This window comes from Oryzias latipes, chromosome 24, assembly GCF_002234675.1.
Source record: "Oryzias latipes chromosome 24, ASM223467v1".
NCBI lineage: Eukaryota > Metazoa > Chordata > Actinopteri > Beloniformes > Adrianichthyidae > Oryzias > Oryzias latipes.
Window position 1 is genome coordinate 23,096,669 of NC_019882.2, and position 24,719 is coordinate 23,121,387.

General features: G+C 43.4%; 3 protein-coding genes across 8 annotated transcripts in view; 1 reads left to right on the forward strand and 2 right to left on the reverse strand.

Annotated features, from left to right (window-relative positions):
• Positions 1 to 719: 719 nt before the first annotated feature.
• On the reverse strand, positions 720 to 15,128 carry vipas39 (VPS33B interacting protein, apical-basolateral polarity regulator, spe-39 homolog). 2 transcript variants are annotated; one of them, XM_020714620.1, is made up of 21 exons: positions 14,928 to 15,128; positions 14,599 to 14,820; positions 13,292 to 13,384; positions 12,690 to 12,792; positions 12,475 to 12,612; positions 12,368 to 12,406; positions 11,804 to 11,865; positions 11,677 to 11,733; positions 8,592 to 8,624; positions 2,574 to 2,666; positions 2,453 to 2,486; positions 2,279 to 2,381; positions 2,188 to 2,215; positions 2,024 to 2,097; positions 1,850 to 1,925; positions 1,646 to 1,780; positions 1,527 to 1,568; positions 1,279 to 1,455; positions 1,111 to 1,200; positions 936 to 1,040; positions 720 to 863 (listed from the first exon to the last, which is right to left on the reverse strand). In XM_020714620.1, exons 1-21 carry the CDS (start codon positions 15,111 to 15,113, stop codon positions 843 to 845), a joined length of 1,911 nt encoding a protein of 636 aa, XP_020570279.1. In that variant the 5' UTR covers positions 15,114 to 15,128; the 3' UTR covers positions 720 to 842. The 2 variants fall into 2 exon arrangements, with proteins under 2 accessions (XP_020570279.1, XP_020570280.1); XM_020714621.1 differs by lacking the exon at positions 8,592 to 8,624.
• Positions 14,824 to 22,734, forward strand: LOC101174068 (activator of HSP90 ATPase activity 1). 4 transcript variants are annotated; one of them, XM_011492125.3, is made up of 11 exons: positions 14,824 to 14,950; positions 15,069 to 15,128; positions 15,730 to 15,832; positions 19,889 to 20,079; positions 20,305 to 20,387; positions 20,461 to 20,578; positions 20,650 to 20,744; positions 20,827 to 20,964; positions 21,501 to 21,602; positions 21,689 to 21,740; positions 21,809 to 22,734. In XM_011492125.3, exons 2-11 carry the CDS (start codon positions 15,119 to 15,121, stop codon positions 21,964 to 21,966), a joined length of 1,050 nt encoding a protein of 349 aa, XP_011490427.1. In that variant the 5' UTR covers positions 14,824 to 14,950; positions 15,069 to 15,118; the 3' UTR covers positions 21,967 to 22,734. The 4 variants fall into 4 exon arrangements, with proteins under 4 accessions (XP_011490427.1, XP_011490429.1, XP_011490428.1 ...); XM_011492127.3 differs by having other exon boundaries at positions 14,825 to 14,950; positions 15,634 to 15,832; XM_011492126.3 differs by having other exon boundaries at positions 14,825 to 14,950; positions 15,661 to 15,832.
• The window catches only part of LOC101168760 (transcription factor IIIB 90 kDa subunit), a 28,594-nt gene continuing 26,274 nt past the window's right edge, over positions 22,400 to 24,719 (reverse strand). For both annotated transcript variants that reach the window (XM_011492124.3, XM_004084010.4), the window contains exons 17-19: positions 24,621 to 24,669; positions 22,951 to 23,128; positions 22,400 to 22,880 (exon numbers count right to left, since the gene is read on the reverse strand). In XM_011492124.3, the coding sequence (XP_011490426.1) occupies positions 22,843 to 22,880; positions 22,951 to 23,128; positions 24,621 to 24,669 (265 nt within the window). In that variant the 3' untranslated portion in view covers positions 22,400 to 22,842. The remainder of the gene's footprint in view (positions 22,881 to 22,950; positions 23,129 to 24,620; positions 24,670 to 24,719) is intronic.

Below are 24,719 nucleotides of genomic sequence, written 5' to 3' on the forward strand. Positions count from 1 at the left end.
GTAGGGTGGCTGGGCGCTCTCTTAGAGATAAAGAGAAAAGCTCGGTCACCCAGAGAGTACTCAAAAAGTACACAGTAACCTGAGTCGATACTTTGTGTGTTAGTACTATATAAAGTACTAGGTAGTACTATCAAGGAATTGTGATCTACTAACTTGAGGAACTGTTTTATTCAACGCCAAGGTCTGCTAAGTTATATCAACGTTACTTGTCTTCTGATATTGGAGTAAATGTTTACTCAAATACATCATCTGGGGGGAAAGTCTTCAGTTTACAGATGAAAACAGCTTTATGGTGATTCCATATCATGCCTTGGTTTCTATTAGATGTGTGGGTCCCCTGTTTTCCAGCAGATCTGGTATAATTGTTACAGCTTAAAATAATAACTTATTCCAATCAGTACTTGAATCCCCCACATTCTTCACCTCTCTCCCTTTTACCCCCCCCCCCCCCCCCCCACACACACACACACCTTTCCCCTCTCCCTCCCCACACACACTAAATGTAACAAATAAATAAAAAACAAATAGGGGTTTATACAAATCTACACTCTGGTTTTCTGAAAATACATAACCTCTTTTTGTGATAGTAGAACCAGAACAAGTTAAAAAGAACAAAAAGGTGTGTGGGTTCCCCCTTTTTTGTGTCTGTGTAGAAGGTGACAGACAGGATCGGAGGTGGATCAAGCGATAGACTTTGATTCATTTATGTGAAACATCTGTTTGTGTTTTCGTTTGGCTTTTATTTGTACAAAAAGTTTCAGGAATACAGTAATAGTGAGGAGTTTGGGGCCTGCTTTGTGCTTCGTGTGAGGAGTCAGCTGTCCTTCTGTTGTCCAGCTTCATCAGTTTTTCCAGCGAATTTGCTGAAAGAGGAGAAAAACGTTGGGCTGGACTTGCTGATGTGAATGAAGATGCTGGTTCTCCTCTGCCTTTACCTGGTTGTTGAGCAGATCATCAATCTTCCTCTCGGGGGCCGAGCCTGGCTCCACCTTTCCTCTGTAGGCCACCAGCATCTGCCGGTCTTTCATGTCGCGGAACGTCTGATTGAGACAAGAAAGCTTTAACCAGCGGAGGGCAGCCCTGGCTGATGATGATGAAGAGCGGACTTACGCTGATGACGATGTCATGGCATTTCAGTTTCTGAGCCAAACTGATCCTCAGTTCTGCATCATCAATTAGGGCAACATAGTCTTGTAGCACCTGCCCGAAGTCCAGAAACGGCATGCTCAGCGATTAGTTCAACGACCATTAAATTGGTATGTCTGGCTCCCCCCTCACCTGTGTAGGGGCGGAGTTTCTCTGCAGCACGTCGACAACCCGGTGGAAGCTCAAAGGGGATTTCTTTCTGGTGAAGCCTAACCAGTTCCTGCCCGTAAACAGCGCGTCCACATCCGACCACGCCTTGAGCTTCGCCCTTGCTGCCAGCGCCGTTACAAAGTACTGCTTCTCCGAGATCTGAGGTGACAAGGGGCGGAGTCAGAACTTCAGAGTTCTGTGCTTAGACTTCACAGAGGAAATATTCTCACCTTGAAGGTGCGTCGCACATTCAGAGGGCTGCTGAAGGTCCCCTGCAGATGGAGAACACAACCCTGCATTGTGGCTCTGAGCCCACCTGTGCAGGTGAGCTGCAGGACGAAGCACTCACCTCAGGCTCCCCGTAGTGGTAGAAGCAGCAGTAGTACAGAGTCGTGATCAGAGGCATGTTTAGGATCGAAGCTTTTCTGGGAAACTTCTGGAATATATCCACCTTTCCTCCACGCTCCGCCTGCCGGTCTGCTGCCTGGCAACAACACCAAAGCATCAGACAACCGCTGGACCAATGCAGACCAGATCTGAACGGGTTTCTTACCTCAACGATGATCTGCCTCTCCAGCAGTGTATAGTGATCCTGAACGTGAGTAGAGTCTTCTGCAGAAAATGGAAGGCTGGCAAACAGAAACCGGATTAACATTACTGACTGCAATCAGATTACAGGCGTGGTAACCAAATGAAAGCGGATCAGCTCTTTGATCAGGTCTCTGACCTGAGACAGCTCTTCAGGAAGTCTCGCTTGTTGTTTTCATCTGTGATGATAAGGTGTTCTTTATACTGCAGCAACTGTTTCCATGGAAACACATGAAACAATTCAGCTCAAATGTAATAATACAGGAAAGAATCAGTGTCTCAGTACTACCGAGTACCACATACCGCCATATCTTCTGTCCTGCCTAGAGCCCTAAGGACAACAAAGGCGTCAGATTTGTGACGTGCATGCTGCTGTGTTCAGGTGTGTTCATACCTGAGCAGCTCAAGCAGCAGCTTTTGCTCTCTGCTCTCAGTCAGGTAGTGGATGAAATGCCTCAGAGCCGTCTGCCTGGACTGCAGCTCACGAAACAGAACCTCTGAGCCGGAAAGGAAGGGCGTCAGCCAGAAACCCAGATCCATCCTGACAGAACTCATCCAGGAAACTCACCTTTACGTAGAGACCTCTTTAGGTGAATTAAAACCTTGAGACAAATGGAGACATCAGCTGTTAAGAAATCTGAGACGGCATGTAAGGTTTCTGATGAAAGGTATTAGAGCATTGAAGTTACTGCAGTTATGACGTTCCCATCATGAGCGGCGACTGCAAAGTCCAGCAGCAGCAGTTTGTCCTGCAGTGAACGGAACTTCTCCAGAGACACTGCCTGAACAAAGAACAAGTCCACTTAAGTACGCTAGAGTAAGCTAAACTATGGCAGTGAAGTACGCTAGAGTAAGCTTAACTATGGTAGTGAAGTACGCTAGAGTAAGCTAAACTATGGCAATGAAGTACGCTAGAGTAAGCTGAACTATGGTAGTGAAGTACGCTAGAGTAAGCTAAACTATGGTAGTGAAGTACGCTAGAGTAGGCTGAACTATGGTAGTGAAGTACGCTACAGTAAGCTAAACTATGGTAGTGAAGTAGGCTAGAGTTAGCTGAACTATGGTAATGAAGTATGCTAGAGTTAGCTGAACTATGGTAGTGAAGTACGCTAGAGTAAGCTAAACTATGGTAGTGAAGTACGCTAGAGTAAGCTGAACTATGGTAGTGAAGTAGGCTAGAGTTAGCTGAACTATGGTAATGAAGTATGCTAGAGTTAGCTGAACTATGGTAGTGAAGTACGCTAGAGTAAGCTAAACTATGGTAGTGAAGTACGCTATAGTAAGCTAAACTATGGTAGTGAAGTACGCTAGAGTAAGCCGAACTATGGCAGTGAAATACGCTAGAGTAAGCTGAACTATGGCAGTGAAATACGCTAGAGTAAGCTGAACTATGGCAGTGAAATACGCTAGAGTAAGCTGAACTATGGCAGTGAAGTACGCTAGAGTAAGCTAAACTATGGTAGTGAAGTATGCTAGAGTAAGCTAAACTATGGTAGTGAAGTACGATAGAGTAAGCTGAACTATGGCAGTGAAATACGCTATAGTAAGCTGAACTATGGTAGTGAAGTACGCTATAGTAAGCTGAACTATGGTAGTGAAGTACGCTATAGTAAGCTGAACTATGGTAGTGAAGTACGCTACAGTAAGCTAAACTATGGTAGTGAAGTACGCTATTGTAAGCTGAACTATGGTAGTGAAGTACGCTACAGTAAGCTAAACTATGGTAGTGAAGTACGCTATAGTAAGCTAAACTATGGTAGTGAAGTACGCTACAGTAAGCTAAACTATGGTAGTGAAGTACGCTAGAGTAAGCTAAACTATGGTAGTGAAGTACGCTAGAGTAAGCTAAACTATGGTAGTGAAGTACGCTAGAGTAAGCTAAACTATGGTAGTGAAGTACGCTAGAGTAAGCTGAACTATGGTAGTGAAGTACGCTACAGTAAGCTGAACTATGGTAGTGAAGTACGCTACAGTAAGCTGAACTATGGTAGTGAAGTACGCTACAGTAAGCTGAACTATGGTAGTGAAGTACGCTATAGTAAGCTGAACTATGGTAGTGAAGTACGCTAGAGTAAGCTAAACTATGGTAGTGAAGTACGCTATAGTAAGCTAAACTATGGTAGTGAAGTACGCTATAGTAAGCTGAACTATGGTAGTGAAGTACGCTATAGTAAGCTGAACTATGGTAGTCAAGTACGCTACAGTAAGCTAAACTATGGTAGTGAAGTACGCTACAGTAAGCTAAACTATGGTAGTGAAGTACGCTACAGTAAGCTAAACTATGGTAGTGAAGTACGCTAGAGTAAGCTAAACTATGGCAATGAAGTACGCTAGAGTAAGCTGAACTATGGTAGTGAAGTACGCTAGAGTAAGCTAAACTATGGTAGTGAAGTACGCTAGAGTAGGCTGAACTATGGTAGTGAAGTACGCTACAGTAAGCTAAACTATGGTAGTGAAGTAGGCTAGAGTTAGCTGAACTATGGTAATGAAGTATGCTAGAGTTAGCTGAACTATGGTAGTGAAGTACGCTAGAGTAAGCTAAACTATGGTAGTGAAGTACGCTAGAGTAAGCTGAACTATGGTAGTGAAGTAGGCTAGAGTTAGCTGAACTATGGTAATGAAGTATGCTAGAGTTAGCTGAACTATGGTAGTGAAGTACGCTAGAGTAAGCTAAACTATGGTAGTGAAGTACGCTATAGTAAGCTAAACTATGGTAGTGAAGTACGCTAGAGTAAGCCGAACTATGGCAGTGAAATACGCTAGAGTAAGCTGAACTATGGCAGTGAAATACGCTAGAGTAAGCTGAACTATGGCAGTGAAATACGCTAGAGTAAGCTGAACTATGGCAGTGAAGTACGCTAGAGTAAGCTAAACTATGGTAGTGAAGTATGCTAGAGTAAGCTAAACTATGGTAGTGAAGTACGATAGAGTAAGCTGAACTATGGCAGTGAAATACGCTATAGTAAGCTGAACTATGGTAGTGAAGTACGCTATAGTAAGCTGAACTATGGTAGTGAAGTACGCTATAGTAAGCTGAACTATGGTAGTGAAGTACGCTACAGTAAGCTAAACTATGGTAGTGAAGTACGCTATTGTAAGCTGAACTATGGTAGTGAAGTACGCTACAGTAAGCTAAACTATGGTAGTGAAGTACGCTATAGTAAGCTAAACTATGGTAGTGAAGTACGCTACAGTAAGCTAAACTATGGTAGTGAAGTACGCTAGAGTAAGCTAAACTATGGTAGTGAAGTACGCTAGAGTAAGCTAAACTATGGTAGTGAAGTACGCTAGAGTAAGCTAAACTATGGTAGTGAAGTACGCTAGAGTAAGCTGAACTATGGTAGTGAAGTACGCTACAGTAAGCTGAACTATGGTAGTGAAGTACGCTACAGTAAGCTGAACTATGGTAGTGAAGTACGCTATAGTAAGCTGAACTATGGTAGTGAAGTACGCTAGAGTAAGCTAAACTATGGTAGTGAAGTACGCTATAGTAAGCTAAACTATGGTAGTGAAGTACGCTATAGTAAGCTGAACTATGGTAGTGAAGTACGCTATAGTAAGCTGAACTATGGTAGTCAAGTACGCTACAGTAAGCTAAACTATGGTAGTGAAGTACGCTACAGTAAGCTAAACTATGGTAGTGAAGTACGCTACAGTAAGCTAAACTATGGTAGTGAAGTACGCTAGAGTAAGCTAAACTATGGTAGTGAAGTACGCTAGAGTAAGCTAAACTATGGTAGTGAAGTACGCTAGAGTAAGCTAAACTATGGTAGTGAAGTACAATTTGGTAAGCTAAACTATGGTAGTGAAGTACGTTATAGTAAGCTGAACTATGGTAGTGAAGTACGCTACAGTAAGCTAAACTATGGTAGTGAAGTATGCTAGAGTTAGCTGAACTATGGTAGTGAAGTATGCTAGAGTTAGCTGAACTATGGTAGTGAAGTGCGCTAGAGTAAGCTAAACTATGGTAGTGAAGTACGCTATAGTAAGCTAAACTATGGTAGTGAAGTACGCTAGAGTAAGCTAAACTATGGTAGTGAAGTATGCTAGAGTTAGCTGAACTATGGTAGTGAAGTACGCTAGAGTAAGCTAAACTATGGCAGTGAAATACGCTATAGTAAGCTGAACTATGGTAGTGAAGTACGCTAGAGTTAGCTGAACTATGGTAGTGAAGTACGCTATAGTAAGCTAAACTATGGTAGTGAAGTACGCTATAGTAAGCTGAACTATGGTAGTGAAGTACGCTATAGTAAGCTGAACTATGGTAGTGAAGTACGCTACAGTAAGCTAAACTATGGTAGTGAAGTATGCTATTGTAAGCTGAACTATGGTAGTGAAGTACGCTACAGTAAGCTAAACTATGGTAGTGAAGTACGCTACAGTAAGCTAAACTATGGTAGTGAAGTACGCTACAGTAAGCTAAACTATGGTAGTGAAGTACGCTAGAGTAAGCTAAACTATGGTAGTGAAGTACGCTAGAGTAAGCTAAACTATGGTAGTGAAGTACGCTAGAGTAAGCTAAACTATGGTAGTGAAGTACGCTAGAGTAAGCTGAACTATGGTAGTGAAGTACGCTACAGTAAGCTGAACTATGGTAGTGAAGTACGCTACAGTAAGCTGAACTATGGTAGTGAAGTACGCTACAGTAAGCTGAACTATGGTAGTGAAGTACGCTAGAGTAAGCTAAACTATGGTAGTGAAGTACGCTATAGTAAGCTAAACTATGGTAGTGAAGTACGCTATAGTAAGCTGAACTATGTTAGTGAAGTACCTTATAGTAAGCTGAACCATGGTAGTCAAGTACGCTACAGTAAGCTAAACTATGGTAGTGAAGTACGCTATAGTAAGCTGAACTATGGTAGTGAAGTACGCTACAGTAAGCTAAACTATGGTAGTGAAGTACGCTCTAGTAAGCTAAACTATGGTAGTGAAGTACGCTAGAGTAAGCTAAACTATGGTAGTGAAGTACGCTAGAGTAAGCTAAACTATGGTAGTGAAGTACGCTACAGTAAGCTAAACTATGGTAGTGAAGTACGCTATAGTAAGCTAAACTATGGTAGTGAAGTATGCTAGAGTTAGCTGAACTATGGTAGTGAAGTATGCTAGAGTTAGCTGAACTATGGTAGTGAAGTACGCTAGAGTAAGCTAAACTATGGTAGTGAAGTACGCTATAGTAAGCTAAACTATGGTAGTGAAGTACGCTAGAGTAAGCTAAACTATGGTAGTGAAGTATGCTAGAGTTAGCTGAACTATGGTAGTGAAGTACGCTAGAGTAAGCTAAACTATGGCAGTGAAATACGCTATAGTAAGCTGAACTATGGTAGTGAAGTACGCTAGAGTTAGCTGAACTATGGTAGTGAAGTACGCTATAGTAAGCTAAACTATGGTAGTGAAGTACGCTATAGTAAGCTGAACTATGGTAGTGAAGTACGCTATAGTAAGCTGAACTATGGTAGTGAAGTACGCTACAGTAAGCTAAACTATGGTAGTGAAGTATGCTATTGTAAGCTGAACTATGGTAGTGAAGTACGCTACAGTAAGCTAAACTATGGTAGTGAAGTACGCTACAGTAAGCTAAACTATGGTAGTGAAGTACGCTACAGTAAGCTAAACTATGGTAGTGAAGTACGCTAGAGTAAGCTAAACTATGGTAGTGAAGTACGCTAGAGTAAGCTAAACTATGGTAGTGAAGTACGCTAGAGTAAGCTAAACTATGGTAGTGAAGTACGCTAGAGTAAGCTGAACTATGGTAGTGAAGTACGCTACAGTAAGCTGAACTATGGTAGTGAAGTACGCTACAGTAAGCTGAACTATGGTAGTGAAGTACGCTACAGTAAGCTGAACTATGGTAGTGAAGTACGCTAGAGTAAGCTAAACTATGGTAGTGAAGTACGCTATAGTAAGCTAAACTATGGTAGTGAAGTACGCTATAGTAAGCTGAACTATGGTAGTGAAGTACCTTATAGTAAGCTGAACCATGGTAGTCAAGTACGCTACAGTAAGCTAAACTATGGTAGTGAAGTACGCTATAGTAAGCTGAACTATGGTAGTGAAGTACGCTACAGTAAGCTAAACTATGGTAGTGAAGTACGCTCTAGTAAGCTAAACTATGGTAGTGAAGTACGCTAGAGTAAGCTAAACTATGGTAGTGAAGTACGCTAGAGTAAGCTAAACTATGGTAGTGAAGTACGCTAGAGTAAGCTAAACTATGGTAGTAAAGTACGCTATAGTAAGCTAAACTATGGTAGTGAAGTACGTTATAGTAAGCTGAACTATGGTAGTGAAGTACGCTACAGTAAGCTAAACTATGGTAGTGAAGTACGCTATAGTAAGCTGAACTATGGTAGTGAAGTATGCTAGAGTAAGCTAAACTATGGTAGTGAAGTACGCTAGAGTAAGCTAAACTATGGTAGTGAAGTACGCTAGAGTAAGCTAAACTATGGTAGTGAAGTACGCTTGAGTAAGCTAAACTATGGTAGTGAAGTACGTTATAGTAAGCTGAACTATGGTAGTGAAGTACGCTAGAGTAAGCTAAACTATGATAGTGAAGTACGCTACAGTAAGCTGAACTATGGTAGTATACGCCGAGGTATGGCAAACAGTGTACTTAGAACCATAGAAGTACACTAGAGTTTAAACTGAAGAGCTCCAGAGTATGTAAGAGAATACAAAAGAATACTTAAGTGTGTGAAAGTAAGTTGGATTACACTCCAGCATCCTGAAGTATGCTTCCATGTACACTAATTTAGAGCAGAGTAAACAGAATTATTCTAAAGATCACAACAGTAAACTAGTGTGTGATGAATAGGCTAGTGTATGCTATAGTAAAGTACATTATTAATTACTACAGCAGGCTAAAGTATTCTGAAATACACCAGACAATGTCAAAATACTTGAAAGTACACAACAGTAGACTAAAGCTAGAAATACTGTAGAGCAGGGGTGTCAGAATCCAGCCCTCGAGGGACGGTATCCAACATGTTTTCCAACCAACCACTGTAGCTCCTCTCCTCATTGGCCAAACACACCTGATCTGGGTGAACAGCAGCAGATAAGGCAGGATTTCTGAAAAAACGGCCCCAGAGGCCTGGAGTTTGACACCCTGCTCTAGAGTCTCCTGAAGTACGCCACAGCAGAGGTCCCAAAGCCCCGGAGTGCTGACCAGCACAGGTCTGTGAGTCTATTGGTACCAGTCTGCATAAATTACAAGCTAGTAATCCATGAATAGTCTACTTTCACACACTTTAGATCAGTGTTTTTCAACCAGTGTGCCGCGGCACACTAGTGTGCCGTGGGAGATGGTCAAGTGTGCCGTGGGAAATTGCCCTCATTAACTGATCTAAAACATTTCCCATCTCCAGGATCTCAGTTCTTTGTTCATCCCAACAGGCCCTGATAAAACACTAAGAAATTGGGAATATGAAAGATCATAAAATACTTTTTTCTTTGTGTTTATTTGATTCTATTAAATACATTTTGATAAGGATGACGATACCGTGATTTAGCCGCAGCTTCAGCTGTGTTAGGAAATGTTGCGCCCCTTTAACTGTCTCCACCAATAAGTCTTGGGATCTTAATCACATGTCATCATTCTGACCAATCAGAAGTGGTTAAAGTCTTCACTTCCTTGTTCTGAATTCTGCTGAAAAGTCTCTCAGTTCTAAGAAAAATACCAGCTAAAGCTCGTCTTTAGCGGTGTAGCTTTCCACAGAATCCGGTGTCGGACTGTGGAAAAAGTGAACAAAACAATGAAGCTCAGAGACGCTAGTCTGTCTGCGTTCGGCGGATTTTTGAACTACATCTCCCATGATGCATTTGGTTATTAAAGTGACAGTGTGAGCGTCTGGGTGCACGACTCTCTCCTCTTAACGTTGTGAAACAACGACCTCAAATCAAACAGTTTTTAAATTATTTAACTTAACTTTTATTACATCTTTAAAAAACAGCTGCAGCTTCCAGCTTTTTCTGCCACAATTATCACAGAAAATGCATGTGAGATCATGAAGGGACTGTGGATCAATACAGACTGAGTTTCTCCTTTTTTTTTTTTTTTTTTTTTGAATGCCGGTGTGCCGCGGGATTTTTGTCGAGGTTGAAGTGTGCCGTGGCTCAAAAAAGGTTGAAAAACACTGCTTTAGAGCACCTAACTGAACTAGTGTGTTTCTTCATGCATTGACACATTCTCGCCTACTGTAGAATTCTCTAGAGCAGAGGTCCTTTTTGCACATATGGGTTTAAAGTCAGAGAATATTTTACAGACAGACCTTTAAAGTGTGTCAAATAAATACAACACAATAAAATTATATGACAACCACAATAACTATTATTTATTTTAATTATGATTATGATAATAATGAAGCAATTGTTTTTAGAACTTTATTAGCAGCATCCTCTCAATATTAGATTATAGATAGATATATATATAGACTGCAATGTATGTGTGTATATTGTGTTTATATTGTGTATTTTTCTTTTTTCTTTATATATCGCTCTCTGAACCTGTACTGTTGCTGCAACACGGAAATTTCCCCATCGTGGGACTAATAAAGGAATATCTTATCTTATCTTATATTATATTAGAGGCGGCTGCTGCATATATGCAGAGTAGGCTTGACGTGTGGGAACAACTGTCACAATAAATCCATATTTTGGGTGAAGACTCCTAGTTTTGTCTGTTAAATAAAGATCTTTTTAAGCCACCACACTGGCTTTTTTGCACAAAGAAACTTTCAAAAGGTGCTTGGTGGTTTTAGTTAACTTTACTAGCTCAGGGGTTTCAATTTAGCGGTTGTGTATTATGCCAACGCGCCGCTTTAAGAAGGTAGTGGGCGTAGATAACAAAGGTGACTGAGACAAACATCCTGGTCTGGAGGAGAGAATCTGAGAGTTTCTTCAAAATAAACATCCTACAAATTCAGACACTACATCAACTGGTAAAGATGTCATTTTGTGTAAGTCACTCACGGACCGGTGAGGTCAGTGGCAAAAGGGTTGGGGACTCCTGCTGTAGAACACTGGAGTATGTTCATGTATCTTGAAATACATTGAAGTATAATACTGAACACTGAACTAAGCTTAAGTACACAGACATAAACTAAAAACAAGAAATTATTCGGCTTTAATACACTGAAGTTAGGGGTGTAACGATTCATTTTAACAAGGATTCGATTCATCTCATAGTTTGTGGTTGCCAAACCGATTCCTGGGATCTGATCCGATGGGTTCATTTTAAATAATTTGATTTCTTCCAGATCATCAAGTGGAAATGAAATCTGTGTCCAAACAAACAAGTAAACTAGAATGAATGTCAAATCCATTCACATGTTAGTTTCCTAAAGTTCACCACTGTTGTTTTTCCATATCCAAAGAATCCAAAGGGAACATTCTTAGAACATTCTAGACACTGGATGGTCACATGACTTTATTCAGTCTTTCCACACATTGGACTGGAATGATGGACTGATCCGTGTTTGATGACATCACATGTGTGTTGATGGCTGTGATTGGTCGCTTTTACCTTATAATAAAATAAACTTCTGTACCTCAATCCAGATGGTATTTTCCAAGATTGATTCATAGATTTATTTCATTTTGAAATGATTTCTTAATAGTATAGCTCAATTTAATTTGATTAACATCTTGCCTCAGACAGATCGATCTGGTTGGATAAACAGATTGTTACACCCCTAACTAAAGCAGACTACACTGGAGTACAACAAACTCCCCAAAGTTATGCTAAATTATACTGAAGTACTTTGCAGCTATGAAGTACATGTATGTGCAGTTTGTCACCTTTCCTTGCAGCAGCCTTTGAACCGTTTCTTCCGGCGACCAGTCGCAGACATAATCCTAACCGGACAGTGACATCATCAGAACCAGAGTAAATGCCTTCATCTGTAACCAAATGATAGAAGTGCACCTTGTATTCAGATTTAGGTTTTCGTAACTCGGGAGCGTAGATCCGGACAGAGTCACTGAATGCTGAAACAAAGGAGGAGTGGAGTTAGCTTCTAAATGCAGTACTAGTAAACTGACCCCCCCCCTCCCCAGTTCTTTTGATTGAACTGCAGCTCCATTTTTAGCATGTTTAGGAGCATGGTTTTTGATTGGCAGGTGGGTGGGCATAGCAGTAATTGCCATTTTCAGAATGTTGTTGAGGTGGGTGGAGTCAACGCCCCTGGGCATGCGGTCCCCCTTTCTCAAAGTCTCTCTTTTGTTCTGCAGAACCAGATGGGTTCATCAGAGATTCTCATGCGTTTATATGTCTACAGTTCAGCCCATCTATAAGCAGCTGACATGAAACCACTTTTGAGGTGACCTTGCAAGAAATACAAAAGAATAAGGATTGTCAAAAGGTTTCTTCAAAGGGCTCCATCATCTGTGGTCATCACATCAGACAATCCTCTTTCTCTGATTTGGGGATCCCTCAACAGACCTGACAGTGGCCTTAAGTCTTAAAATGATGCATGTTTCCATCACTGACCGTCGGAGAAGCTCTGGAAGTTTTCTGATTTTGCTTTTCCTGCAGGCAGACAGATGTAAGTCAGATGTTTGTCTGTCTGGGTCACATGACCCGTTCCCACCACATACCTCTGAACAGGGAGCTCAGAGAGAGTCCGGAGTGACTTTTGTTAAGGGTTGATGGTTCTGTTGGGATTCTGGGGAAGGCGGGTTCTCTGTCTATCTTCTGATTGGACCCTGCCATCTCTTTGATGGACCAGGAGATACCTGAAAAACCAATCCCTAGGTCATATCCCTGCAGCCAGTCACAAAGCAGGACCCCCCCCCACCTTAAGGTGACTTACTGCCAACTGGCTCTCCACTCCAGCTGACCTTCTCCGTGTCATCATCATCATCTTCCTCCACCAGCTGCCGAATGCTGTTAACCGCCTGCTTTGACTCCTTCAGCTATCACAGCACAGTCCTGATTCAACCAACTTTATTCACCCCCACTTCAGTAACACAACAGAAACCCACAACCCTCATCAGAGCACCTTCACTTAGTGATGGATTATTTTTGTAGAGATTGTTAAACCGAACAGAGAAACCTAAGGCTGTCTTGGTTTGGACTTCTAAGAAAAATAAACATCAACTGAAGAACCTGAAAAACCCAAAGATGTCAAAACAAATCTATGGCTCTCCAATGAACCCAGAGAACCCCAAAGGAACTTGAAGAGCATAAAAGGATCATTTCACATCTCTGAAGAAATCTGAAAGATCTAAAGAAACAAAAAGGGCGAAGGATGCAGAGTGACACTGAGATCCCCAAAGAACCTTAAGAGACTAAGGAGACCTCACAAACCCAAAGAACCCTATGGGACCCAGAGGAACTCTGAAGGAGTCTAGACCTGGACACATCAGAAAACAGACAAAGGAGTCTGAGTGACTTCACTTAAAAGCATCTTACCCTGCTGAGCTCTTCATCTTCGTCCTCGAAAGTGAAAGCCTTGAACTTGGAACTGTGCCAGTACTCTTCCTCATCCGCCTTGCTCCTCATCATCTGTTTGCAGAGACAGAATCCGCTTCAGAGACATTGGTCACCACTCTGTCATTCTTTGAGGTTGGTGGGTTTTCAAAATAAGGGGCTGTAAGCAGGGGGGTCCACAACAATTGGTGGAGGTTCTTCTAAAAGAACATACAGTGGAAATATACACCTGCTGCCTGGAAACACTGCAGTGAGAGCGCTGCTGGGAAGGCGTGACATGAGCCTTCTGCAGTGATGCTTGTGGATTTTCACCTCAAACTCAGATCACACATGCAGCCTAAAAACAACCATGGAAAACTTAGTCGGAAGAACCAAACCCAACCAAAGGGTTGCTGGTTGAATTTCCTGCTGCCAAAGTTACGAGTCTTTGAAAAAGACACACTGCTGCAGGCAGTTTCATTCCGGCTTTCGGAATGTCACGGAACGTAACGGCGCTTCGAGGATGAATCCGTTTGAAAGGATGGATCCCAAACGTCATGGAAGAGGCCGAACCAAAGTGGTGAAGTGGAGATGGTTCTGTTTTGGAGGTTAGAGGCACCTGAAAGACATCGCTGTCTGTACCTGGGCCTCAGCTGTGTTGCATGTTTGACCTTTTTCCCCTTAATCCACCTGCTGCAGTTACTGCAACTCATCTCTACAGTGAGCTCAGTCTAAGTCTGGGGTGTTGGAGGAAGAGGCAGCGGCTCGTGGAGCGGTCAGTTTCCTCAGACCACAGACTGACAGTCTTAGCTCCAAAAGGAAGAGGTCCTGAAGATTTGGCGGAGTCGCAGCTTTACGTGGGCTTTTCCACAGGAAGGATGAGACTCTCCACAAGCCTTCAGAGCCACAGCAGACGGAGGAAGTCTTCACGGAGTCCAAGGAAACAATACTGACAGGATTTAACAGGAAGCTCCATCATGGTCAGGACTTCCGCTGAGCACCTGCGCCGGAAAGGACGGTCTGCTGCCTCTTCTTCATCATCTTCATCAGTCAGACCGTCTGCAGACTCAACCCCCGCTGTCCGCTTCAGCCCCCCCCCCCCCCCGCCAGCCTCGGTGTCGTGAGACGTTGTTTGTTGTTTACAGATAAGGTAAAGAAGAGCTGACGTGAAAATATTTGGGCACCCGCAATTGAGATGCTAGCATGCTAGCAGGCTAACAAACATCTCCTGACGAACGTAGTGACGTAAACATGACGACAGCTGACACGAACAACAGACACAATCAGACTAATTGATAACTGATGCCAACCTCTACGGTGCAGACGACACCTCCAGCTGTTGCTCCTCTTCCTCCAGCTGTTGCTCCTCTTCCTCCTGACTGATTCTTCTTTGAGGGTGGGCGGCGACTCCCCTCCTCCCTCAGAGGGGAAACAGCGCCCCCTCTGGTCGCAGCGGAACCTCCTCCCGGCCACACGGCCCTGAAGGGGTCCGCGTTGACATGCAGATGTTTTCTGCTCTTCCGCCCATTAACCTGGTATTTATCAGTAAAAACCAGACGTTCATGGTTTTTTTCATCTCCATCATGAAACTCAATAGTTTCCGCGAAGAAAACCACGTCAGTCATACCTAAGAGCTCACCTGTGGGAGGAGCCAATGCCTTTGTGAGTACACCCATTGACTGGACAAAATACTCGTGTCAGTGGTCCACTGAGACGGGGCGGGGGTGCCAGATGCAGAAGTCCCTCCTGGAAAAATCCATTTGACTTCCACTCTCTGCAGGGTCCCGGGTTGGCAGAGACCCCACTGGACTCCAAGCTTCTGCATTTTTCATGCTAAAAGGTACGTTTAGCTGCATCCTTTTTGAGCTCAGATGATCTTTTTTTTTGCATTCATTTAAACATTATGTCTCTGCAGCTCACAGAACTTGTGAACAGATCTTAACTGACATTTTCTCTCAGGCATTTTCAATAACAGTCTAGAATCTGGAAGAGGGGAGTTTGGAAAAGCCGCCTCCCTAAACCCAGGAAGAGTCCTGGGATTAGGGAGGCTGTCAGGACGGCTTTTGTTTGGGAGAGTTGTGCCAAATTGTGTTTGTGAGTGTTGCTGCGTTTAGCCTTGTGTTGTAGATTTGTTGAATGGAGATGAAACTGTTCTGACTACATGGATCGTTCCAATAAGAAATTTCCCCCAGTCTGGAACCATTTTGATCTTTTGATAGCAAAAAAGTCAACATTTTTCACCTTTGGACATTGTTTGCTTTTAGTTTTTGAATGAAACATGCGTCTATCCTTTTCTGTAAGAAAGTTGAATTGATTTCAGATAAATGAACCTTATTTTATTGTAGGCATTAAGAGAAGTGTCAACTCCACAGAGCATCAAAAAGAACACTTCATCAACGCTGAGGCATTATAGAGCTTAACATCTCCATCCGCTCATCCAGGACCGGGTCTGTGGGGGCAGCAGAAGATGCCCGGGCTTCCCTCCAGCTCCCCTGGTGGGCACGTGTTAGAGCCTAACTTGTCAGACAATATGCAGATCCTCATGTGAGTATCTCACAAATATGTTGATTAAGAATAGTTTATTACACACCGAAGGCTTTGTGTGACTCTGCTATATTGTTTGTAAAATGACAGATCTTTAAAGGAAATATTTCCTTTAGTGTTCAGTTCCTAACCAGCAGAGGAGGCCGTGGTGAAGATGATCAAAGACTGTCAGCCACTCATCACTGTTGAAAAGGAGGGATTGTTGGATCCTGGAGCTCATTGCAGCTTCATATGTTCTACCAAAAGAGATCATCTTGGAGCAAAAACTTGTCGTCTCACTGAAATGTCTGAATGAATCCACTTTTAGTCTGTTATTCTGTATGATTGAACACCAAAGTCATAGGTTAACAGAGTACTTGGCAACATACATGTTAAACTTTATTTTGCTGACATGTCCATTCATTGGCTTTTCAAAGTGTCACATTTCAAATTCAACAGATTTTTTGCATCCACTAGATATCCTCCTAGAGCGCTTGAGCGAACTAACTGGATGAAAGTTTCATCACTTCATGAAGCTTCATCTGCCCATCACTAGTGTCACAGTTTGGATAATGTGTCACACTTCTTGAGGCATTATCCCATCTCTAGTGAGGAGAGTCATACCTTAAACATGCTTGAGCGTCGATGGGAGCTCCTGATGCCAGAGTTCTCTTTCTTGGCTACAAACAAAACTTTATTGAGACCCCAAACCAGGCCCATAGGGAGAGAGCATCTCCATACTTACCAGAGAGCACAGCAGGTTGGTCACCAAGAAATGGGCACTTGACCGCCCGTAACCCTTGTGCTATCCTAGGCACTTTAACACTGGGAGTTGGGTCATCTAGACCCACTAGACAGTGCTCTGAACCTTTTTTCTTCAATGATTTGTGATCTTCACTGGTGTCCATGAAATCTTTCCACCTTTATCCACCTTTGTCATGGTAGGGAGAACACCTCAATGGAAGGGGGGGGGGGGGGCATCTAAAATAGCACAAGGGTTAATCCCTTAATCCCCTGATTACCTAGGAGGGGTAATCAGGGGATTGACTGCAGCTGGGAAGCATGTTCCTGCTACACAGTGGGCAGTGTTGATAAAAAAAATAATCTTCAGAGACTCTGAACCACCTCATCATGTCATTTGCAAATGGTCAAATGTGCATTGGACTCAGTGTGACTGATTGAGAAAACGTTGCTTTGAGCCCCATTTTATAACAAACATGATGCCCAAACTCGATGGATAAAGAAGTGGACCCTAAAATGCAACAACTTAAGACAGCAGGTTGATTCAATGAGCTGCAGAGGCGAGAAGTAGCAGGAGACGAGGCAGGAGGCGGTGTGGTCTGCTACTGGGCAACAATGAGCAGAATAGTGCAAAATCCCTCACAGTCCTTTGCTGTTGGGTCAGGCAGAATCCGTGAAATGAGGGACAAGCAAAGTTCAGAATCCATGTGTTAATGGATAGCAGAAGTACCAACAAATGAGGACAACAGGTATGGAAGCGTTTCTGTACCATAATTAAAAATAAAAGTACACAGCTTTTCGGGACTATGTAGCATCAGTTACACCTTCTGTGGTCCTCCTTTGGACGCACTGCAGTTCGTTGAAACTTTCCCCCGGACGATTAGCTATCTTCGGACCTGCAGCCGGATCGCCGAAGGCGGAAGTGCTGACCTTAAAAACTAAACCATATGAATTTGTGTTTCAAGTGATGACCAGACAAAATAAAGGCTGATGTAATTCCCACCGTGTGGACAGTGGGGGCTTCCAAAGGAGGCTGTGGTCCCAAACGCACAAGGCAGAAATGCTGCTACGTAGTCCTGAGAAGCTGTGAACAATCATCAGAAGTTCACAACCATCACAAAGCCCTCTTCTCTGCCGCTAACACAAAGCTCCACTGCTGCTAGTATGTCTGTGTCTCTTAGCAGCCGGACACACAGGGATAGCTCTGACGTCATCGCCCCGCCTCCCCGCTGGAAATGCAAATTCTAATTGAATTATGTGACAACGTTCGCAGGGTGAATGTGAAAATGAAAATGCAATCCCCTCTTTGCATTTTCATTTTAATTATGACACAGAATAAGCGTTTTTTAGGTAGAAATGAAAAAGCATTTTGAAGTATTTTTAATTTTGAGTCATTAGATGCAGCTACATTTTGAAAATGAAAAAAGCAGTTCTATTTATCCATTTTAATTGTCAAGTTAGACATTTCTAAATGAATTCAGCAAAATTCATTACCAGAGAACTTTTTGAAAATGAAATGTCAAATACCATTTTCATTATCATTTTAATTAAGTGACAGAATAAACGGTTTTGAAGAAGAAAATGAAAAAGCATTTTAGTGGATTGCTTTTTCATTTTCATTTTGAGTCAAAAAATGCAGTTTCATTTAGAAAATGAAAAGGCGTTTCTGGTTTTGACTTTTATTTTTAATTATGCTTCAAAATCGCTTCCATAGACAGGATCCAATTACCACGACACACAAAGAACTAGCCATCAATCAAACTGTGTCTGATTGATGGTTCCTGGTAGCCTTTTATTTTAGGGACATACCGGCTGTGTGTCTCTCATTCAGACTCAATTTTTCCTGTTTAATTCCTGTAATTCTTTTCTGGAAAATGCATGTCCTCTTAATTTATACATTATACCTCTCTTGTTTTAGGCAAAAACGGAATTTTCTTTGACTACTTTGGTCTTCATGTTAGAGAAGGAAGCATTTTCTTTAATGTGGAATTGTGGGACATAGCAAACCCTGCTAAACCTGATCTGACAGTGCTCCACATTCTGTTGCTACTGCTTTCCACAAAAGTCTGAAATGCTCCATGTGAAACTGAAGCTTGGTTGAGAGTTTCATCTGCAGTCACAAAGTACTTTTACATGTGTAAATGGAATATAAAAACTAGCCCCACAGGTCCACAATGGGCAAACATTGGAGCAAGATTTTGATAAATATCTTTGTGTGCAAATGTACACACTTGTTTTCCAACGGGGGAAACCAGTCTATTTCATTCTATTTCTATCAGGTCAAATCAGGTGACTAGTCCAGCTGATTGAAGGCTGAATAATGTTGTCATAGGTTTTGGTTAGGAGGAGCCAGTTTAGCTCGTGCTGGTTTGCGGCGCCTTCCGTCCGTGAAACCCGGGTTCGACTCCGGGCTGCTCCCTGTTCCCTTCTCCACCTCTGCCGGTTCCAAGCCCGGCTTGAGAAGGTTGCGTCAGGAAGGGCATCCGGCGTAAAACATTGCCAAATTTACCATGCGACTTGTTCGCTGTGGCGACCCCTGATGGGAGAAGCCGAAAGTGGAAGAGGTTTTGGTTAGGAGCTTTAGACGAACATATTGACATTACATGGACGACTCTCTAGATACCCTCTATCTGTGAGACTTATTTTGAAAGGCCCCACAGGAAGTGTAGGGTTCATCTTTCAGCTGCTCTCAGTCAAGAGACCCCCCCCCCCCCTCCTTGTGCTGTCGGCAGACAGACAGTCATTGCAACATTAAGTCTTCATCTTCAGTCCAAACGGATCACACATCTGCGAGCATTCATGGCAAAATGGGGGGAAGGAGATCCTCGCTGGATTGTTGAGGAGAGAGCTGATGCAACAAATGTCAACAACTGGCACTGGTCAGTGTTCTTCTGCTGTGGTTTGTGTTGTTGTGATGAGTCTGGAGACTGTCAGGAGGAGGGGGGCTCCGTACTTTTTGTTTAAAACATCGGTGAAGGAGGCTTAGTTTGTCTTCAACATTTTTCTTCACTTAGTAGTTATAACGTTTGACTTTCATCTGAGTTTGAATCAAGTTTTTGAATCAATGCCTGGGGTAGGGGCTCTTCTTTCCTGTTGAATGAAACCAGGAATTCACTGCTGTCATGGAAACCCCACATAACAGTAACAGATTATGGAGGTTCTGTGGGATATTTTGAGATGAGTTATTCTTGTGTGTTAAGAGTATCATGTGTCCCAGCAGTGGGTTGGGTACGTGTCCAGTTCTTTTTAAAGGCTCTGATGTCAGAGGTGGGTGGGTCTCCAGAACTTCAGGAACAGCTGAGACTCACGCTTCATCACCCCCCCTCCCTACTGCAGGACAGAAAGGGATGTCTCTGCCTGGTCTTCAGATCGCCTACGTCAGCTCCTGCTCAGCATTCGGGTGGAGGGACCTGAAGGAGTCTGCCTGATGACTGAGGTCAGCAAGTTAGATGGAGAAGCCTCCATCAACAACCGCAAAGGAAAACTCTTCTTCTTCTACGAGTGGCAGCTGAAGGCCAGCTGGCTGGGTCAGTGACGTCACTGAAGATGTCTGACTATGAATATCCCCACCACTGACTTTGACTTCATCCTGCTGTTTACACATCCACCTGTCATTTATTCATCAACCCCCCTCCCCCATTTGTCAATTCCTTTATTGATTTGTTCATCTATTCTTCGATATCTCTAGTTCTATCTACAAAGGAAGTGGTGTTTCTGATTTTTACAAAATTGTTCTTATTTTCCCTCTTCAGGAACATCAGTTGGTGGAGTGAAGTACAGAGGTACTGTAGAGGTCTCCAACCTGTCCGACGAGAACGATGAAGATGACCTGGATGTGCGTCAGGCTCCTAGGGACTCAGCATACGTACAATTGTATTCATCTCTGTAATGAGCATGCTCCTGTCCAGATCAATGTGTCTCTGTGTAAGGATCAGCCCAACACACCACTCCTTGACCTCATGAAAAGGACAGGGGTTAAAGAGGTCCGCAGAGTTCTGACCAAGTACGTTCAGGACCTTAAATCAGGTTTGTTACTCAGCTGTCACGAGGACCTGCTCCTCAGAACCCTGTAGTAACAGTGACCTTTGAACTTACAGAGTTTAGTCAGGGGATGATTCTTCCAACTGCTGATGGGAAAGATCCATCAGTTCCTGCAAAAGCCAAGCGGAACTTTGTCAAAACCAGAACTCAGGTAGAGGTGGCTGGTATTTCTAACCCAGCACTGGCTAATGGTAAACTGGTAAGAGTGTTGACTCATCTTTGCTTTCCTGAAGATTACCCCATCTCAAAAGAGCTTGTCCAGCCCGACCCAAACTTCCACAGGAGTCCTTATCCCAACCTGTGGGTTCAACCTTCAAGAAAGTTTCCGGACTTCTGCTGAAGAACTTTATGAGACCTTTATCAACCAAGAGGTACCAAACCGGATTGACCAAAGTCACATTCACTGTTGTTGTGTGAACCAGCAGCATTTAGAGCTACTAAGTTAGAAACACAAGCGCTCACTCTAGTCAAAGAAAGCAGTTACACGGCCACACTGCTGTATTGTAGAACAGTTGTGGTGTAGTTCTTCTTGGGCCTAGCCCAAAGTTAAACACAGTCCCAAGTCTGGGAGTGGGCTTGGGAAACAATGTCCAGCTCTCAAGGATGCTGCACTATTCCTACATGCCCACTGGCCTAGAAGACGAGCTAAAGCTGATTCCTGGTCCACACTGGATGGAGATGGGCATACAGGTGTGGGATTTGGCACATATCTTTGGGTCTTACTTGAGCGCTGATTAAGTGAAACTTCACCCAACCATGTTATTACGGCAGCAGCACACCGGGAACTCGGTGTGACGGTGCTCCCAGACTGTAGTGAGTCCTGTCAGCACCTCTATCTGGGCCTTAACTTAAAGTCCAGAAGTAGCAGTAATGGTCCAGTTCCCTGCAATGCCTGTTCTCTGCACAGTTTGTGCAAGTTTTTACAAGACTGCCGGCAGCTGTGGACAGCAGGAAAGGCGGGAAGTTCTGGCATCTGGATGGAAGTGTCCACGGAGAGTTCACAGAGCTGGTGAGGTCACCTAACCAACCAATCACATGTCAGCATGTTATAGGTCATACAGTATGCTCAGATCACCATGGCTGCTGTATGTGTAGGTGCCCCACCAGCGCATTCACATGAAGTGGCGCTTCAGGACGTGGCCCAGTGGTGAGTCCACCTGAAGGATGCTGTGGTGGTTTGAATGTGTGCTCGGCTTACTGCGCACTTTCCTTCAGAACACTTTGCTGCTGTCAGTCTGGAGCTGGAGGATCATGGAGATGAGACGGAGCTGAGAATGGAGTGCCGAGGGGTCCCTGCAGGCCAAGAGGGGTCCACCGAGGAGGGTTGGAAGCGCTTCTACTTTAATGCTATTAAGCAAGCCTTTGGATACTGAGCCGTTGATCCCTATGGCTCGTCTGTCAGGCTCCCTATCAGACTGTTCAGGGAAATCATGTTCATCTTGTTGCTGAGCAGCAGGATGAAGTGCTGCTCAGTCACTTCATCACTGCTGAAGCACGTTGTTCACCTTTTGGGGTTGTCACAGTGACTCGGTCCGGATACCCTTCCTGACCCAACCCTGTATTTGGGTTGGGTCAGGGAGACCCAGACAGGCAGCAGGATGAAGGCTCTTGCCTGAGGACCCACACTGGATTTGTTTTTTGTTTTCTGCCAACTGAGCCATCCAGCTGCTCATCACCGTTAAAGCACATTGAATGTCATTAGATGGACACACAATGACATGCTCCACTCCTCAGTGTTTTCACTCCCCCTTCACTCACACACATCTGGGATCAACAGTCAAGCAGGTGTCAGACGCCAGGCACAAATATTTCAACATTTCTGTACATTTATTTTTTCTACAAATCCTTTCTTTTTTAATATCTAAGAAGTGTCGCTTGAACATCTCAGAACATCTCAGCAGAGGGTCCCTGCATTTAAAAGGTGAAACCAGCAACCCTCTTCTCTGACTTAGTCTGCTTTAAAAGCGTGGAGTCTGATTAAAAAATGATTATCAGCTTCATTTCTGGTTTCTGAAAGAATGTTCTGGTGGGTTCTAACACACTGAAGACACACTGTGTATGTGTACGTTTTTGTTTTCAATTTACATTCAAATATAACATGAAATAAACGCTTGATTCAGAATAAAATCCGATTAAAACCAGTTCATCAGAAAATGGAAAACATTTTTGGACACTTGAACTTTGACCCCTGCAGTATCCTCAGCCTGGACGGAGATTATTCCTACAGTGGGGGGGCTCAGGGGGCGGGGCTAAAATACCTCTTCCTCCTCTGCCTCACAGCCATAATCTGCCAATCACAAAAAAGCAGTCAGTGACCGTCCAAATGGTCTGATGGTGAGACCCCGTCCTGGACTGACCTCCTACGAGCTGCAGGGCACTGACACATTCTTTCTCCACCTCCTCCTCTTCCTCTTCTTCTTCATCTTCCTCTGCAGGCGGTAGAGCAGCTGAAGGGGTGAAGCCTGCATCTGGAACGCTATCAGGTGGCTCCGTTGAATGTGTTGCTATGGTGACCGCGGGTTCAACCTGAATGGACTGAGACAAATTGAAACAAAGCTGTGGTGATGATGCCTGGAGCAGCTGCAGTTTTCTCTGGTCCTGCTTGAACCAAGGCTGCATGCTCTCTGACGTCTTTGCTGTCAGAATAAAGCACTGCTCATCTGTCATGTCAGCGGGGATCCGTCTCTGCTCATCCTTAAGCAGAATTGAGCAGAGTTGGAAGGACACTCAGGCCTGCAGCTAAGGTTGGGGTTTTCTGTTTTTTTGTGTTTTAAATTTTAGTTTGAGACGACCTATCACAGTCCCTGTTTACATATTTTGTATTATTTAAAGGGTCTATATATCATGCTTTTCTGAAGCATTTCATAGTAAACAGTATTTATATATATAATACATTATCATGTATATTATCATATATGATAATATATTACACCTTTGGCTAGAGAAGAATTTTATTTAATGAAATATGAGTTATTTTCACAACTCATTTTACTACCCAGAAGCAAGACAACTTGATCTCTGAGGCCCCGCCTTTCGCTCCCTTTGGATGCCGCCCCTTTCATGACATCATCCTAGGGCCGGCCTCAGCTGTGTGTCTGTATTTCTCTCTCGAAAACAAACATCTAAACTTTTGCAAAGATGGATGTGCATGTTGTTCATATAAAATGATCACTGCTAGCTCCACAGAGAAAGTGGGTGTGTGTTAGCCTGGGGGCGGAGCTAGCAGTGCAGAATCTTCCTGGAAGGGGCTGTTCCTCTCTTTGTGATGTCACAATGTAAGAACAACCACATGTTTTCGTGGATTGGGAGGGGCTGGTGCTCACAGAGCAGGTTTTTAGAGGAATACTCAGAAATGTGTGAATGGATTAAAAATATCACTAGGCCAAAGTCTCCCTGCTCTGCTCCATTCTGATCATCCACTGTCAGACAAATACATCCATGAACGTCTTTGTTTTCCTGGTCTGAGCTGGAATCTGTATCTAAACTAGAAAGCGACACAGCTTTTTATATTTTGGCTAAAAACAGCTTAATCCTAATTAAAAGACACTTTTACAGTAGATCAAAAGAGGATGGGAGTGGGACTCTAAGAACAGTCTAGCCTCCTGGTGGTGCTCAGACGGTGATGGTTGGGGGTTAACCATGAGGCTTTGCTCTGCTGCTCTGGCTTTAGTTTATGCTGGAGCTTCTGGAGACATTATGGCTGATGGTTAGACATACATTTATCTGCTGATCAAACAAACGATGAGAAGCTCAGTCTGCAGGTCTCCATTTCCACACAGGTGTGACCTTTGGCCAGCAGGTGAGAGATGGTAAATACATAGTAAATGGTGCATACTTGTAAGACGTTTTTCTACCTTGCTTTTAAGCCACAAAGCCTTTTACAGTCACAGTCCCATTCATCCAATCACACACTGACCTGCTGCTGAACACTGGCGCCATGTTGGGGTTAGAGTTTTTTCACGCATAGGGCAGGCAGGGTAGGAAATGATGATGACTTTAGAGAAGAGCATTAGGTTTGTGTGTTTACCTGAGCAGGTGTCTTCTTCTTTGGTGATGTGGAGATTAGGTGGCGGAACCTGAAGCACAGAGGGGACCTATGAGGACCTTAGGATCATCAGAGCTGCAG